Consider the following 12,792-nt stretch of genomic DNA (forward strand, 5'->3'; position numbering starts at 1 on the left):
TGAGAAGATATGACTCAAGGAGTGATAAAAAATATTTATACCAAAAATTGAGTTCTTGAGTACCCGCCTAGAACCTCAAATATAATCACCATGGAGACAGATAAAAAAATATGCTAAAAATTCTAGTTCCCCAATGCCCCTAGAGCCTCAACTATAACCACCAAAAGGGTGTTTTATTTCCTCAGGTATGGCATACTTTTTTCACCTTTTGAAGTACAGCTCTGTTGTTGCTTACTTTTTCAGCTCTGATATAGACAAACAATTAACATTCTCTAATACTTCATATGGGCCATATCTAGGTATCCCTCCTATCCCAATTAGATTTAACTGTACTGCTAGATGAGATACTTGGTTCCACTTTCTATTCATACATTACTTCTATTCATCACAATTTAATGCCTAGTAATCTACCATAATAAAACTTCAACATAAATTAACCATCTGATGTTGAAGAAGTCAAATAGGGTTAAGAAAGGTAAAACCCATGTGTCCATAAAATAAATTATCTAAGATATAGGAAATATAAATAATTTATTAAAATGAATAAAATCCAATTATAACATGCACATAAAATTAGTGAATCTATTCCCTAAAATAAACTATATGGGACAATATAGCAATATAAATTCATGTTATCAGATATCATAATACTACCTCCAACCAATTGTATAAATCAAGTACCTTGGAAAGTTCAGCTCCGGATCAAGAAACTTCAGGGTTAAGTCCCAAAGTTGAGAATATATAGGCACTACAGTATATGATTTGATTATTTTCATGAATTATTCACACATTAAAATTTAAAAATATTTACCATTGATAATTTAATTTAATATCAAGAAGTAAATAGAGCTACCCATCAAATCACTAAGAAGTAGCCATGTTTGGCCTAGCATTGAGAAGATACTCAAAGATTTACTGACGAATAACGGTATGCACTAATTCATACAATTCAAGAAAATAAGTAATATTATAAAAATATTTCACTATGTATACAATGAATTTTAAATAAAAGCTAATAGTGAGAAATAAATTATCCAATTATCATTGCTTAAATTAATAAATTGATAACATTAAAAATTAAAGGCTCAAACATGTATAAACTCCATGTCATTATCATAAAATTTATCATATAAATATACCCCCACTTAGATTCCTTCTAATCCCTATAAAAATGGTATTTATGCTCTCGTGAACCTTGTCCGCAACCTTAACCTTGTTACAGTAATAGAGCAAGGGGAATAAATAAAGGCATACCCAGACTAAGATTATGATTATGCATGGGAGACAACATAAACATTCCTAGATGAAATTTCTCTGTTGGATTCCACTATATTTTTGGAATATCTATTTGAATATTTTTAATATATATAATAATATCTTCCATTAAGTACGATATAAATTCCAATTTTAATTTCCTAAAAAATGCATTTTTTGGAATAACACCAAGCTACATATTCACTAAAAGTTTAAAGAAAAAAACTCTACCAAAATTTAATCATAGCTTATAAATGCTTCGGCCCATGATTCAAAGATGACAGAATATTCAAATTTTCATGTTTTAACTTTTTTATCCTTGGTTTTAAATTGTATATTTTCATGGGTAATTGGAAGACATCCAGCTATTCATGGCCTTTTTGTTGTATATAATGGAATTAGAATAAGTTAATCAAGACATCTGGGGGTTGTCATTTTAATAATCTGTAAGAACACTTGATACCATTGAATGAATCAGCTTTAAATTTCAGGAAGCTTTCAAGTATCAGGATCCATAGACATTACTAAAGTTACCTAAAAGAGAAGATTCTGAACACATTATTAGAAGAGGAGAGGAGAAATATCAAAGACGGCTTCCATGAAAGTAGGAGAGATAAAACTGGTGGCAATGTAAGATGAAAAAATAAATCAAGAAATAGATAAAAGTAATTGGAACAGGTGAGGAAAGGAAAAATATAATGTGAATGAAAAGTTGGAAGAGAGAAAGTAGATGTGTTGCCAGTGGTTTCAAATGAAGCAAAACCCTTTCCCTACCCAATGGGTTTTGACACAAAACTTGTTCAGACTGATGATATTTTTTGGGTTTGACCACCATTTACAATCCAATATGAAACTGGTGCAGTTAATATATACATTAAATCATAAATATAAATTATAACTTGAATACACAATGATTGTATCTGTTTGAAAGAGCCAATTTTTCTAAAGTTTGATTCCATGTGCGAGTCATCCCAATCCACACAAACGCCTAACCCCCAGATCTCTCCTCACAACACTGGTTAATCAGATCTCCTCATCTTTTTTATCGTTCAACAGTAGTCGTGAGACATAAGGATATTCTCACTATTCCAGTCCCACCAGGAGGGGAGATCATTTAAAGAAACGGGGGAAGAGTGGGGCACCAATGGGGAAACTCACTTTGGTATATGTTACTTAGGATTTGGGAACTTTTATACATATAGGAGCATTTCATAAAGACCCTTAAATTTTAAGCATATCATCGGACGTACAAGCATTTTTTCATTTGACCATCTAAGCTAATGTGCAAGTCTCAGTAATGAATACATTGGCTGAATAACTATTTATTTGATAACCTAATCAATTAATGGTTAACTTATTGACTATTTAATAATGGATTGATTAAATCCAATCCATAGGTCAGGTTTCCAACAACTGAGATGCCAATCTGTTGTCAAAGGTACACGAGCTTTAGTCAACCCTTTCATGGAACCTCTGTGTCATCAATTATACTGTACATATAGTAAATCATCTTGAAAACATTCATAAGATGACTTAGAATATGGAAAATTATCAAAACTTAATAAGTCATCATGTTCAAGACAGATGCATTGGGAAGTCATCAAAACCATCCCTTTGTGATCTTTCCACTGCCTTTTCCAAATGTGTCATTGCATTACCCTCCTTGAGTCTGCTTCCTCTCATGCAAAGAAGGATGGATGATAACATCTTCACCGCATGACCACCTTCATGGACTTGTTGATGCACGCAATTCATGGCCCTTAAATCTGGCACTTATTGGTCATAATAAAAATATAACCATTTGCCATTAGATTTTCAGTAACTCAGGTCTAAGGAACATTTATAAAACTGAATTGTGTCAACCTGGTCGATAATTAAGTAGAAACCAATCTAGCGATTCATACCAATCAATCCAGTGATAATTGATTGTCTAATATGAATTCAATGCATCATGGACCCTGATAATTATTGTGACCAGTAAATTTAGATTATTGGATAAAAGCTCAGTTTTGACATAATACCCATGTAATACAAAAATCAAATCAAATTAAATAAATATGATATTTATCAGATAAATAAATTTAATTATCACTGTTTCTCTTAAAATAATTATCAAAATAATTGAATAAATATGGATCTCAGTCATACATAGATATCTCACTAATGGTTAAATCTACATTTGTCTAAAAATTACACCATCAATCTCCGAGTGACTTCGAACTTTAAAGACAAGAATATAACATCTAGTTCATCGCATGTACGTTCAAAACTTAATTATCATCATTAAAGGAAGATACTTAGTTTGAACTCTACACCATTTAATTGAAAGCAATTTCTGTCTTCATTTCTTAATGTCATCAGCTATATGGACATCTTTCCATTGCACAACATAATTTTCCCCAATTAGGATTGCCCTGATAAAATATTCAACTAGGCAATTCTGTACAGGTATTAGTTTATTAATTGTGTCCTTGATTGAATTTATTCATCCGAAATAGTTCAAATGGATCAGGAATGCAAAAATTCATGGCTGGAAACATATTTAGAACTCCAAAAAAATTCAACAGTAGCTAGATCATGTCAGTATTTTCATCAAACTACATAAGGATCTACTTTTCTAGTTTCGGATTTTTTATGTCAAATTCATAAGTATTTGTAGTAATTTATTCATTCAGCCATTGTATATATATTGCATATGAAATTTTTATTTTAAGAGAGATTGACTAAAATGAAGATTTTCCAAAGTTTGAAGATAGTCGAGATAATTAGTAATACTGATATATACACTTCCCAATGCAAATGGGTGGAGCTCAAACTTCCACAAGCTACTATCACTACTTTATAGGCTCTTGATAAAAATTTCCACATTTAAAAAAAAGATATGTTCATTTGAGTTCCTCACATTGACATGGTATAAAAATATATTTTTACGAGATGAAAAAGAATTATGAGTGCCATTGGCATTCACTATTTCTGGTTTTCAGTTTTATTGAATATCTTTGATTATCTAATCTGGACCACAATTGGTATGTGAGAGATGCTGCTAGATGTTTTTTTGAGAAATTGTGGCATTTATGTCAGGGTTATTATTTGTCATATCAGTAGGGTTAACCCTTCTAAAATAAATTTAATTTAATTCTAAAGTTGAAATTTTTGAGGAATTTTATGCTCGTCAATTGTAATGTATTATCATTATCTACATGATAGTCTTTTGTATGAGCACTTTTGGTTATTGCCAGAAGGTATTCATGATAATAATTTACTTTGGCATGTTTTATAAAAATGAAAATGATGTTTCAAATAGAAAACTGCAGTAAAATCCATAATGTTGGTCATATGCTTTGTCAGTGGTGATGTTCTGAATCCATGCCCTATTTCTCCTCCAAATTGTAACATTGTATTTTAGCATTAATAACTTAAAATAATGTGTTGACTCCTTGAATACCTCACCCAGGCAGGTGTGCAATAAACACTTTTTGGCCAAAACACTCGAAGAATATTGATAACCATGATATATACCTGTCATTCAGACAGGTTAAATATGGGGCCACAGGAGCCCTCGTACTCATCTTTATATGAGCTGAGTTCATATTGCCTATGTTTGGGCAAACATACTAGTACCCCGGTTGGATATTATTTTCACCATTAAAATTGTGTAATTTTTTTCTGGTAAGCTTGAGAGTGAAATACTTAAGTATGATACAATTTAGTAAAGGTTCAATCTTCACAGTCAGAATAAAAAAAGGATTGAAGATGGTAACATAGGAGGTCAAGTAGCCTGAATGACAAAAAGTTAATCTTGTTAACTTATAAGGTTATAATAGCACCTTTTATAGGTGAGACTGCCATATGTTAAAACAGTGTAGTCCAAGACACCAAACACTAAGGTTACTATAATAATCAGCCCACTTGAAAACTACCCCTCCTACCAGAGAATAGATGCCGCACAAGTCTATCTTGCCAGCAGTTGTTGACAACGCACAATGGACAGGTCCTTTTTGAATGTATCAGAACGCTGATGGGACGAAGGTACAGATAGTACAGAACTGTCTACTGTCCAGCTTTTATTTTACGAAGTGAGAATCTGCCGCAATGTGTTTGATATGATCATGTTGCGCTGGTTCATGAGCAAAGCTGATGGTAGACTTATTTTCATAATAAAGGTATATTTTTTAGTCACAGCGCACCCTCAATTCAGTCGAGAGATTTTTTGGCCAAAAGGCCTCACATATACCCTAATGTGAAGCCTAAAATCATGCCTGGACACTAGAATGTGCAAACACAGCCTGCTTCTTGCTGCCCCATGTACGGTGCAGTAACCAGTAGTGTAACGAAAACCAACCTGTGGGCCAACATTGTCGGTAGTCATATAAACTTCCAAGTGTAGGATACCTTGGCAATTAAAGTCAATGCTGTGACCATTAGTCCCTTTGAGATAATACAGGAGACACTTCGTTACACGATAATGACACAATTTTGGACATGTTAATTAATTATCGGAGAAGACCCACAGTATGTTAAATATTAGAGAAAGTGTGGGTGAGATCAATAAGCTTGCCAACTAATTGCGGACACCGGCCCTGGTCTATCTCGGCCACAGACTCCACCAAAAGAAGCTGATTATTAACTTTACTGGAAGTGTCAAGAGGGTATGAATCAGATTCCCCAAGCTCCTAAAGAAAGATATTTCCACTGGCGTAAAAAGATACATGATGGCAAGCATGTCACTTCAATGCCAAGAAAATATCATAAGGGATAAGGTGTTTTATCTAGAATTCTCTCATCAGATTATGAGAAACCTTGGCTGTTGTGAATAACATAATTCCCAGGCATTATTATGTCATGGGCGTAGACAAGGAAAATGCTCACCACCCCTGATGGAGAATGACAATAGAAAAGAGTAAGATCGCCGTTGTACTGAGAATATCCAAGGAGGTTCATGGAGTGGGTTAAGCAACCAAACCAAGAAGGAGGTGATTGTTTTAATTGATTCAGGGCTCTCTTCAACTTACAGGCCATAGGACTGGAGGCACTGTACAAATGGGTGGGAGGCACAGGGGGGAAGAAGTGATGTAACAATCGAGAGGGGTGGTTTAAGAACTGATGTAACAGGAAAGAAGATTATTGACGATGTGAAAGGCCGTAGGAGCAGCCTCCCCCTGAACTATTTGGGCTCGTTCATGTAGACCAGAAGACTCTAAGCAATATAAAAAGTTTTGAACTATTTACGTTCTGCAACACCAGTTTGTTGAAGAGCATTGGCACAAGATCAATCACGGAAAATTTTGTGAGCCTCAAATATAGTGGAAAGGGGGGAAATGTTATAGTCAGCATTTTCAGAGTGGAAGTGACATATAAGGGTGTAGAAAATGTCTGAATAAGAGCACACAAGTCAATAATAGGACAGATGCCAGATTTCTGTTTAATAAGGAATGCCTACATGAATTGAATTGTGTTGTTTACCTAAAAGGCCAACAGTTGGGCGTCAGACCTGATCACTATGCTATTCACAACAGCCGAGGACTAGATCACTATGAATAACATAAGTTTAAGTTTGTCGAGGACTAGATCACTATGAATAACATAAGTTTAAGTTTGTCGAGGACTAGATCTCGTTCGCTGAGTAATTTATCAACTGAATCGACTGAAGAGGTGGGTGATCCATAACACAATAGGGATGGCGCATGTCGGCCATGCATTGCTTTAAAAGGAGTCATACCAATAGAAGTGTGGAACGACGTATTATAGCTGTATTCTACCCATGGAAGAAATCTGACCCAAAGTTTTGGGTGCTCCACTGTGAAACAGCGTAAATAACATTTGAGGCCACGATTGGTGACTTCTGTCTGCCCATCGGTCTCAGGGTGGTAGGAAGAACTCAATAATAACTTGGTGCCTTGAAGTTTCTGCAACACTTTCCAGAATTGACAGATAAAAAGGCGCCTGCGGTCTGAAACGATAGAGTTGGGAGGTCCATGTAAGCGAATAATTTCTTTGATGAAGAGATGAGCAATGACTTCGGCTGAGAAAGGGTGTTTGACAGGCAGATAATGGCTGTATTTACTGAGTCTATCAATGACGACTAAAATGGAGTCATACCTTGAGAATTTGACAAACCCTCAATGAAATCCATACTAATGTCTTCCCAGATCGAATGAGTAATAGATAACGGTTGGAGGAGACCAGCTGGTGAGAGATGTGATGATTAATGGCGTTGACAAGTATCGCATCGATCTACATATTCCTTGATAAATTTTTTCATACCGGTTCAGATGAGTTGCTGAGAAATTCTTTTGTAGGTCATCTGAAAACTGCCATGACCCCTATCTTGGCATCATGAAATTCATATAAAATAGTACGGATCAAAGAGGAGTTTGGTGGTAACACAATACATCCCTTGTAACAGAGGAGGCCCTGATGAATAGAATAAGATGGATGTTTTGAAGGGTCTTCTGACCAAGCAACCTTAATTTGGGAGAGTTTAGCATGGTCAGTAATCTCACGATCAATGGTTGTGCGGTCACGCCAGAGACTGAAAACAATGGCGTTTAGACTTTCTGCAGAATCGTCCATAGATCGGGAGAGTGCACCAGCTACAATATTTTTCTTTCTTGACTTGAATTGAATGTCAAAATCAAAACCCATCAATTTTACCAGCCAACGATGATACTGTATTGGAACCTCCTTTTGATCATTCAAAATTTTGAGGCTAAAGTGATCAGTGAAGATGTGAAATTTTTGAAAGATGAGATAGTGCTTCCATTTGTTGACTGCATTGACTACTGCGAGGAATTCCCTTTCATATGCCGACGTAACACGAAAAGTCAGGGAGAGCACCTGACTGAAGAAAGCTATAGGCTTTGATTGCTGGAGTAAGATGGCCCCGATACCACCCCCTGACGCATCAGTTTCAATGGAAAAAGGCAAGGAAAAATTTGGTAAAGCCAGGATAGGTGTGGAAGTTAAGGCAGTTTTAAGCTGTACAAAAGACTGCTCGGCTTCTGTAGACCATTTGAGAGAGTTCTTCTTAAGTAGATCCGTCAGTGGTTGTGCCAATGCTGCATACTGTGACACAAATCGGCGATAATAACCCGCCAGACCGAGGAAACCCCGTAGTTTGTTTGATAGTTTTGGGTACGGGCCATTTGAGTATAGCATCAATTTTTGCTTGTGACGTGGCTACTCCCTCGGAGGAAATTCAATTTCCCAAGAACTCCAACTGAGGTAAGAAAAAACTGCATTTCTGAGTATTGACTTGGAGGTGATTATCTGCTAACACTTGGAAGACTACATTTAGATGGACTCTGTGATCCGCTTCTGATTTACTGTACACCACGATGTCGTCAAAGAAAACCAGGATAAACTTTCTGACAAACTTCTGAAAAATAGAATTCATTAGAGCTTGAAATGTGGCCGGCGCATTGGTCAGGCCAAAAGGCATAACGTTAAATTCATAATGGCCCTGATGGGTCTTGAATGCTGTTTTGTGGATATCTGTTGGATCCATTATTATCTGGTAGTATCCTGACCTCAGATCCAGCTTAGGGAACACAGTCATACCATGCAGTTCTTCCAACAACTCGTCCACAATAGGAATTGGGAATCGATTCGGAATAGTGATTTTATTCAAGACCCTGTAGTCTATACACATACGCCAATTGCCGTCTTTCTTTTTGATCATCAATGCTGGGCTAGAAAATGGGCTAGTAGAATGCTGAATAATTCTTTCGTCCGACAGTTCTTCTATCAAACCCTCTAGCATGTTCTTATGCTGATGGGAATATCTATATGGTCTGACATTGATCAGTTGGACCCCCGGGATCAGATATATTTTATGATCAAATGTACGTTTAGGTAGTAAGGTTATGGGAGTGTCAAATACCATAGGGAACTTGTTTCTTAGCATGACAATGCAGGGCCCGTGTTCAAGAGAAGATACCTCCACCGCCTGCCGTGAGCGTTTGTGGTTGACGCTAAGCCATTTCTCCAGAGATATAAGCCAGTTGCGATGCGCCTGTGCCGGATTGCAAGGGAATACCTTGGTAGGATTAAGTGTCTGGTCGGCTTGCACGGTAAATATCTGGTCGTCTCTGAGAATTTCGATCATCAACTGATCATAGTTGCATGAAACCATCCTAACGTTTTCATCCATTGGATGCCAAGAATGAGGTCAATGTCCCCTAGGTCAAAAGGAATGAGATCTTGATAGAAACTTAGGCCTTGAATGGTAATTGGGACATCTATGCATAAACCAGTTGCCTTCCTGATAGAGCCATCTCCCAATATGAGGTCGAAACGCATTGTTCCTTCGATTGGGATATTAAAATCTCCGACCACCCTCATGTGAATGCGATTGTGGGAAGCTCTTCTGTCGATGAGAATGACCAGAGGACGTCCCAGCAATTCCCCCCAGACCTTCATTGACCCATTGTTACTTGGGGCTAGGCGAACTGCACATAGGGACCCTTCAAAAATAGGAGTGTCATCAGTTTGCATCAGATCCTCTTCGTTAATTGGTATTTCATCAACACTGTGTCCTTCGTGAACCAAGAATATATTCAGCTCTCTCTTGCACCTATGCCCTGGAAGATACTTGTCATTACAATGATAGCAGAGTCCCTTCTCCCTCCTTGGCTGAAATTCCTCATCCGTCAAACGCATGATCTTCTTCCTGGGAGGTCTCGATAAGTTTTCAGTGGGCCTTTCCACTGAGGGTGATTGTGCTTTATGCAGGAGCGGTATTCCTCCAGATCTATTTCGAAAGTTGGAATAAGGCAACGTTAGTACTGTGGTCTGCACAGGTTTTGGACGTGTATCTCTGGCAGGAGCTCCTGCAGTATCTGTCTGACCTGTCAGCCACGTTTGCCACATGGCCTTCAAGTCTGTTTCTGCCTCGATCGAGACATCCATGACCTGCTGTATCCCAAATGGCCGGTACTTGGGGACTTCGGAGCCGATTTCAGGTTTCAGACCATTTAGATATGCTGTTTCCAAAACATCGGGATCCATAGGGAGAAGATATGCTACCAATAGTTTGAACTCTGCACAATCTGAAACATCTCCTGTCTGTTGAAGATTAAATAAATTTTGTCGCAAAGACTTTGACGAGAAGCCATATAAGCGCTCAAATTGCCGTCTAAAATCTGACCAATTCTTGAAACAGAATTGTTTCTCCGCGTAGATGAACCAGGCCTGAGCTGCTCCCACCAAATGCAGTGAAATCAAGTTGAGTTTCTCTGCGTCGGTCAGTATGTGGACATGGAAAAACCTCTCCACCCAGTTAAGCCATCCTTGAGCTTGATCTCCAGAAAAATTTGGCAAATCCCCTTTTCTGAATGGTGTCTTGACTTCGGCGTTGTTTTCTTGCACCACCGGCACCCTCCCGTAGCTTGGAATATTTCCGGGTACGGATGGAGCCACATTCGATGTTGATTCTGCGTTCCCTTCAATCTTCGAATTCATCATGGATAGTTGCTTCAAGATCTGCATCAGAACATCTGCGATTGGAGCGGGATCCTCGTAATTTGCCTCCATATCTGGCCACTGTTCCTCCATGTATGAAATTCCCGGATCAAATGTTGCTCTGATAACAAATTGTTATAACTCCACGATAACAATGGTAGATCCTCGATAAGTTCCCAGTTCCAACAGGAAGAAAAAGATAACACGTAAAAGAGAGAAGAAATGGAAAGAAGAGGATGATCGCGCGATGAGATTGAGTCCGATCTCCCCCTCTAGCCGTCAGGAAAAACCTTCCGACTGCTCCAGTCTCAGCCCCTGCCGCTTGAGTTTTCTCTGGATATCAAAACGCTCCCTCCTTCGCAGGCTTATTTATAAGAGCTTATGGTAAACTAACTGCCGCCAGCCGCATCGTTTCCCGCTCGGCGGAAGCGACGCCGTTGGTATGCCTTGTTGAAACGGTTATCAGGATACCACCAGAGGTGGTAAAAAACTGGAGAGGTCAAGGAGAGAGATCATAGAAATGAAACAACAAGGATTAGGTGTTGTTCGGGTCGTAGTGCTTGACATTATAATTCATTAAAACAGGCATGATGAAAGAGCATGAAAAACATTGGATGAAGAAGGAATTATATTATCGGGGATCACCAATGGAAATGACTAAACCTCTTGATCTTTTCGCACCATAAGTCATCCACATGATGTTGGAGCATGATTTGGACATGGTTCCATTGACTGAAGTAAAGAGTGGAGCTATAGTTGAAGACACAGAGCAGCAGCTGATGAGGAAACCAGTGGAGCCATCCATGAGGCAACCACAGCCAAGTAGCTCTGATTAGTACCTTGCGTCACAGGCATGAAACATGTTTCTTTGAATGTCTATAACTTTTGCACTAATTCCACCATACTGAATAATCAGTTCCCCTCCTGCTCTTATTCACCAGTCACAGACCCCACCAGAGAGAAAGAGATAGTAGTCGACATTTTGCCCGTTGGTAAAGAGAAAGAGACACCAGAATACTAAAGGGCCATAGTTGAGGCAGAACATGGACATATTGGTACCATTGAAGTTGGCAGAGGCAGATGAAATTGAGAAAGAACCCTTCGAAGGGGATAATGCCATGAGGTCACCTCGTGAGTTCTGGAGGCAAAGAGACCCTTGGCTGCTGGCCAACGGTTTCAGGACGTCTGACGAGGTAGTGGAGTCAGAGAACACCATATGTGAACTTGCTCCAAAGTGAAGAAGACAACAAGAAATCACAGTCAGTCACACGACCAGCATGCAGCTCCCAACAGGCACCCAGAGTAAATTTGGCATGTAAGGCGTGTGGTGAAAAGACCTTAGCTCAGCAGCGCAGCACGATGAGGTGTCACGCTAGCTGCACTGCTAGCGCAAGCCATTGTGGAAGTGAGCAGACTGCATGATTTATGCGATGCAGTCACGTAGCACAGAGGATTGCTGTGCAGATGACTCGGCTAGCGTGAATAACATGACCAGTACAACTAGTGCCTCTGAATTGATGCTCCTACAAAAAAGTACCTGTAATGCTTATTGTAAGTCCCGCACAAGTGTTCAAAGTGTTTAAGGATTCATAAAAAACATAGCAAATAGACGAGCTAACAGATGATGCTCAATTCTGTAAAATCCACCCTAGGCAACAGCAAATGCAAACAAAGAAGAAGAAAAATGTAGAAAAAAGATCTGATAACTGTCAGATCAGACCTCACTCTTACCATGAAGAAGGGAAGGATCAAAGACGGAGACAGAGAAGGTGAGTTGTGCAGCAGCAATGACCAAATGCTGATATCATTAACTCAAAAGGTTGCAAGAGAACCTTTTTTATAACTGAGAGTACTTTAAGATAAGGAGTGTAATAGCTCAATATACCCAACGCTGACTAAGGTTAGAGAGCCAGGATAAGAACAACTGGCCCTACAGCCTCCGCTGAAATCTCTGGACCAGCTAGCAACCTATGCACAGGACACTAACTTTCAAAAAGTTAAAACTTATCTCTGGGCTCTTTTTCTCTTGCCAAAAACAATCATAGGACTAAAATTCAAGTAAAAAACAAGAACAAG

At 38.4% G+C, this 12,792-nt stretch overlaps 1 protein-coding gene across 2 annotated transcripts; it reads right to left on the reverse strand.

Annotated features, from left to right (window-relative positions):
* Nucleotides 1-7,638: 7,638 nt before the first annotated feature.
* On the reverse strand, nt 7,639-12,716 carry LOC144707710 (uncharacterized). 2 transcript variants are annotated; one of them, XM_078580931.1, is made up of 2 exons: nt 12,448-12,716; nt 7,639-12,239 (listed from the first exon to the last, which is right to left on the reverse strand). In XM_078580931.1, the coding sequence occupies exon 2, from the start codon at nt 10,807-10,809 to the stop codon at nt 9,361-9,363; it is 1,449 nt and encodes a 482-aa protein (XP_078437057.1). In that variant the 5' UTR covers nt 10,810-12,239; nt 12,448-12,716; the 3' UTR covers nt 7,639-9,360. The 2 variants fall into 2 exon arrangements, with proteins under 2 accessions (XP_078437057.1, XP_078437056.1); XM_078580930.1 differs by having other exon boundaries at nt 7,639-12,253.
* Nucleotides 12,717-12,792: the final 76 nt, after the last annotated feature.

Source organism: Wolffia australiana, chromosome 9 (genome assembly GCF_029677425.1).
Source record: "Wolffia australiana isolate 7733 chromosome 9, ASM2967742v1".
NCBI lineage: Eukaryota > Viridiplantae > Streptophyta > Magnoliopsida > Alismatales > Araceae > Wolffia > Wolffia australiana.

Coding starts and splice junctions, on each gene's coding strand:
- LOC144707710 (XM_078580931.1), bottom strand. CDS start 10,809: ATGGAGGAACAGTGGCCAGATATGGAGGCAAATTACGAGGATCCCGCT.